We start from the raw sequence: 4,388 nt of genomic DNA, 5'->3' as shown, positions 1-4,388 counted from the left end.
CACATGAAAACCCAAACCACAACCTTCATTCCCCAAACCCAAACCCAAACCCAACCTTTACCTTCACACTTAAAACCCAAACCCGAACCTTCACACTTGAAACCCAAATCCAAACCCTAACCTTCACACCTAAAAGCCAAACCCTCATCTTCATATCCCAAACCCAAACCAAACTCTAATCCCAAGATCATTAATCATTTTTACACATTTTTTTTTTAACAACTCAACGAATTATGATTTTTTAAAACAGTTTAATGTTTTTTTTGAGCAGTTCAATAAGAATACAAGGTCAAGACAGTTTTTCAACTCAACAAAGTTTTTGGTTTTTCCTTCCAGTTCCATCTTAAGAATGAAATTTCAGTTGTTTCAAGTTTGAAAAAGTGGAAAGGAAGAGATATATTGTAAATTTGTCTCAGGAAATCTCAGGTCTTGCCAACACTTTCTTGATTTTGCTGAAAAAGAATAAATAAATACATTACATGTCTCATATCGAATTAAATAATATATAACCATAAATTTTTAATCAACTGAACTTACCACTCATCAAGCACCATCCAACCAAGAATGCCATGGATAGATGGTTTAGAACTCCAAAGGTCTCCAAGATGGAACTCGTTTTTCGAGTCTGGAAGGTCGGTCTCATATTTTGCGCCCTCAAGGTGGAACTCTTCTGATTTTCGCGAATGTTTTGGATCATCAAGGGAGAATTGATATGCTGGTTCAAGGCAGAACTCTTTTCTGGGTCTCTGCACACAGAGCAAAAGGAAGTGAAAACCACTGTATATCACCACATTCATAATGTTCATCATTTTAATACCTTCTAACACAATCCTGGAAACACTGTTTTCTCTCCATTGCTTTCTGCATCTCAGTTCAATTTCCCTTTCCTTTTGCCTTCAATTTCACACCTTGATTTTCTTCATCACAAAGTCCCACTGGCTTTAATTAACGTTTTTCAAATAATAAATTTTAATGCAGGAAAAGTTTATAATTGAAAAAATCTGAACTTTCTACTCATCGGAAAAGGCGACGTTTGGGGAAGAATCCACTCGCCTTGGTCACGGCAGATGAGGAAATGAGGAAGAAGCTGGAAATCTGCCACGTGACATCCAACCTGCTTCGATTGAATCAGCAACATTCATCGATTTAATTAATTAATTTAATTGCATCGATTTTTTTTTACCAACATTCATCGATTTAAATAATTTTAATGATCATCCAGTTGCACACAATCAATTATATATGGATACATTAACACTCATGCCAGACTTTCACCAACTGGATGAATTTTTGGTGCTTGTCTGGATAAGAGTTCAGCAAAACATTCGTTTGTTCTGAACACTTTTGAGACACAGACAGAAAGGGAGACGATGGGGGTGAAGAACATGCAGTTTATATCAAGTTCGGAATAATTTGTGATGTAAGGCAAGAATCTTGGCAACTTACGTTCCAACCGGTAAGATGGTTTCATTCGAGGGGGTGGAGGGAGTAAAGGAGCACCTCTTCTGAGGAGTCTTCAGAAAAGAAACAATAAAAACATAAAAGAATAAATACATTGATATCTTCATCAGTTTGATAACTTGTTCAGGAAAGGGCACAGAAGGGAATGCACTGATGGAACAGGTAAGGACGAAAAGGTGAATAATCCAATCGAGGGAAGTTAAACTTCTTGTGATTTCAGCTGCATCGCGATGACCATGTTAATAAGTTACCTTCCCACCAAAGTTATAATTACAATGATCTCCACAACTAAGAACATTCTTCTTCATCGAAGGAAGTATAAACAGCAATGTTTATAAAAGAACAAGTGGCAAAATGTATCTCAGTTTAACGTCCCGATCTTGGGGTTTCCTGTCTTTACACCGAGTGTGGTCACCGCAACTGCCCAAAGTATTGAAGAATGCTTACCTGTTGAAGGTCCTGCATATGACCTGTCAACATCGTGATGTTTCTGCTGTTGCTGTTGCAGCCCCTCAGTAACATGTTGCTTGTGTTGCTGTTGCAGCCTGTGATCACAATGAGGGTTCTGCTTTTCCTTCAGCCCCTCAACACCGTGCTGCTTCTGTTGTTGAAGTTGCTCCTTTCGACCCTGTTTACCCTTAAGAACTTTAGACCCCACATGACCCTTTCAACTCCTATATATCCTTTGACCTCTGACATGTATACCCGCAGATCCTTGAGACCCGTAGAAACCCCATAGATCCATTTGATCCCTGTTTTTGTTAGAGCCCGTTTGACCTTTACACCGTTTGAACTGCTTCGACCCCTTAAGAACCCTTTACACACCACACAAACATCCAAATAGTCTTTTTGCAAAAGACTACTCTTTTCAGCAGGTGATATGCAAACTCGTTCCTCCCAGAGGGTGGTAAACTGTGCTGATGACCTTGTCTCATCGAAAACTACTTGGAAAACTGCAACTGAAATGAAATCAGATTCCTGGAATTTGTACAACACAAAATAGAGCCTCTCCCCCTCCTCCCCAGCGAACCTGGTGTTCCTGTCCTCAATTGGAATCGTCATTTGAACAAAGACATTCATCGTCCCCATCCTCACAATGACATCCGTCATCGTCACAATCACATCCATCATCATCGTCGCAATCACATCCGTCGTCTCCATCATCACAATCACATTCCTCGTCTTCTGAATCAAATCTCTCATCATCATCATCTTCCACTTCTTCCACATCTTTATCCTCCCCATCAGGCTCATCTTCTCCATCAACTTTCTTGTCCTTTCTGTGAACACACAAGAAAAACCAGAACTTCGTTTGAGAGAACATTTCTCTGTGTAGCACAAATGTATCAATCAGAGGACCACCAGAGATATAAACTCCAATAACAACATATTCATCAGTAGAAAGGTCCATCGGGATCATAGTTTGCTGTTCTTAATTTGAAGATCAATAATAAAATGAAGACTTGTGAAGAGCTTTACCGGAACCGTTTGTTCATCCATAAATAAATCGCACAAAGCGAGTTGATGATAAGTATCACCATGGAGATGATCCCAACAGCAAACTCAAATCTCCCCCAAAGCGACACGAGTTGTCCAACGTTCATCGGACCGAAGATGGAACCTTCCCCAAAGATCTGTGGACACGGATATAACAAGTTTAATCAATTAATATTACTTCAATGAAAACAGGAATTAATTTACTTCATAACAATCCTTAAATAGGATCCTGTCAAACTGAAATTGAAACAGGACGTTCTGACCATAGGCCCAGTAAACAAATCAAACATTCCAGAACAGGTGTGGTTTCCTTGTAACAAGATTTAAGAGAACAATTGTTCACATCGTAATCAAACCGGCATAATTTCTTGAATATCACAATCTGCTCCGTTCCTTAAACTTCCTTTTCATTCTCATCAATGGGATCTTTAAACCTTTATCCTCCGTCCATCAGGGACGGTCTTTCTCTTCGTTTCCCACTTACCTGGTAAGACTTCTTTATAGTCCAGACTCCTGGACGCACTTGCAGGTGCGACGGAAACATATCCTCTTGAAATTCTTTGAAAAAACTCAAGAGCACAACAAGGTACGACCACATCGTAGCAGCGAATGTGGCAGAATGGTCGAAATGTTCAAAAAGGTGAACACACAATGCATCCCACCGATTGTCTTTGTGACGCTGCAAGCATTGTTGTCATGGTAACCCCATTGCATTCCAAACGAACCCATTTCAGTTTTCATTGTATCATCATCCCATGTATTATATGTAATTATATCATGGTTTGTAATATTTGTGTACATGTTGGCCTGAAAGTCGTTTTACCCCTCACCAGCAAAGCATTCATTCTTAAACTCTTGAAATACAGGTTTTATTGTGCAGCACTGTACTTATTATATAAAAGAAACACTTTTTGTCTTTGTTTGTGCTCCATCAGTATGGAGATGATCAACATCAATATCTTGAATGCATCCACATTATAATGTTCAGCACTGTTTGCATTCTCAATCAAATGCTGTCCAATAGCAGATGCACACGATGTTGGGATTGATGCTGGGACCTTCCTTCAAGCCCGTACCGGCTGTATTCGTGGACCAATAGTGTTTTTCCTGATGGACAAAGGGACGTGATGTTTGATTCTATCAGTTGGAATCTGGGCAGTTCTGCCTCCATACCAAGCATCACACCGGCACTTTAACTCATAAATAATCTATCTCTAATTCCAGCAATCTGTGTGTGTGTCTGTCTGTATGTCTGTGACGGCCGTTTCTCGACGACCGCCGGTCCGATCGGATTGGAACTTGCCAGGAATATTGCCGGGACGCCGCAGATGTGCCTTTTCGAGGTTTGATATCGATCGGATAAGCGGTTCCCAAGTTACGGCCATTTATCTGTCGGCCAATGACAAGGCACGGTGCCATGACGTCACATT

General features: G+C 40.2%; 1 protein-coding gene and 1 long non-coding RNA gene across 3 annotated transcripts in view; both read right to left on the bottom strand.

Moving 5' to 3' along the window:
* Positions 1 to 270: 270 nt before the first annotated feature.
* LOC147030473 (uncharacterized) lies at positions 271 to 1,902 on the bottom strand. 2 transcript variants are annotated; one of them, XR_015056385.1, is made up of 3 exons: positions 1,447 to 1,902; positions 538 to 1,117; positions 271 to 452 (listed from the first exon to the last, which is right to left on the bottom strand). It is a non-coding gene; the product is annotated as an uncharacterized LOC147030473 (long non-coding RNA). The 2 variants fall into 2 exon arrangements; XR_015056384.1 differs by having other exon boundaries at positions 538 to 1,114.
* Positions 1,903 to 1,934: 32 nt separating this feature from the next.
* Positions 1,935 to 4,388, bottom strand: part of LOC147030472 (uncharacterized) — a 15,893-nt gene continuing 13,439 nt past the window's right edge. The window contains exons 3-4 of the mRNA XM_085874578.1: positions 2,941 to 3,095; positions 1,935 to 2,741 (exon numbers count right to left, since the gene is read on the bottom strand). Coding sequence (XP_085730704.1) covers positions 2,507 to 2,741; positions 2,941 to 3,065 — 360 coding nt within the window. The 5' untranslated portion in view covers positions 3,066 to 3,095 and the 3' untranslated portion in view covers positions 1,935 to 2,506. The remainder of the gene's footprint in view (positions 2,742 to 2,940; positions 3,096 to 4,388) is intronic.

The sequence above is a fragment of the Eptatretus burgeri genome, chromosome 3 (assembly GCF_056783735.1).
Source record: "Eptatretus burgeri isolate ZD-2024b chromosome 3, Ebu_testis_v1, whole genome shotgun sequence".
Taxonomy (NCBI): Eukaryota; Metazoa; Chordata; class Myxini; order Myxiniformes; family Myxinidae; genus Eptatretus; species Eptatretus burgeri.
The sequence above is the reverse complement of the archived record's forward strand: the minus strand, read 5'-3'. Positions and strand labels throughout refer to the sequence as shown.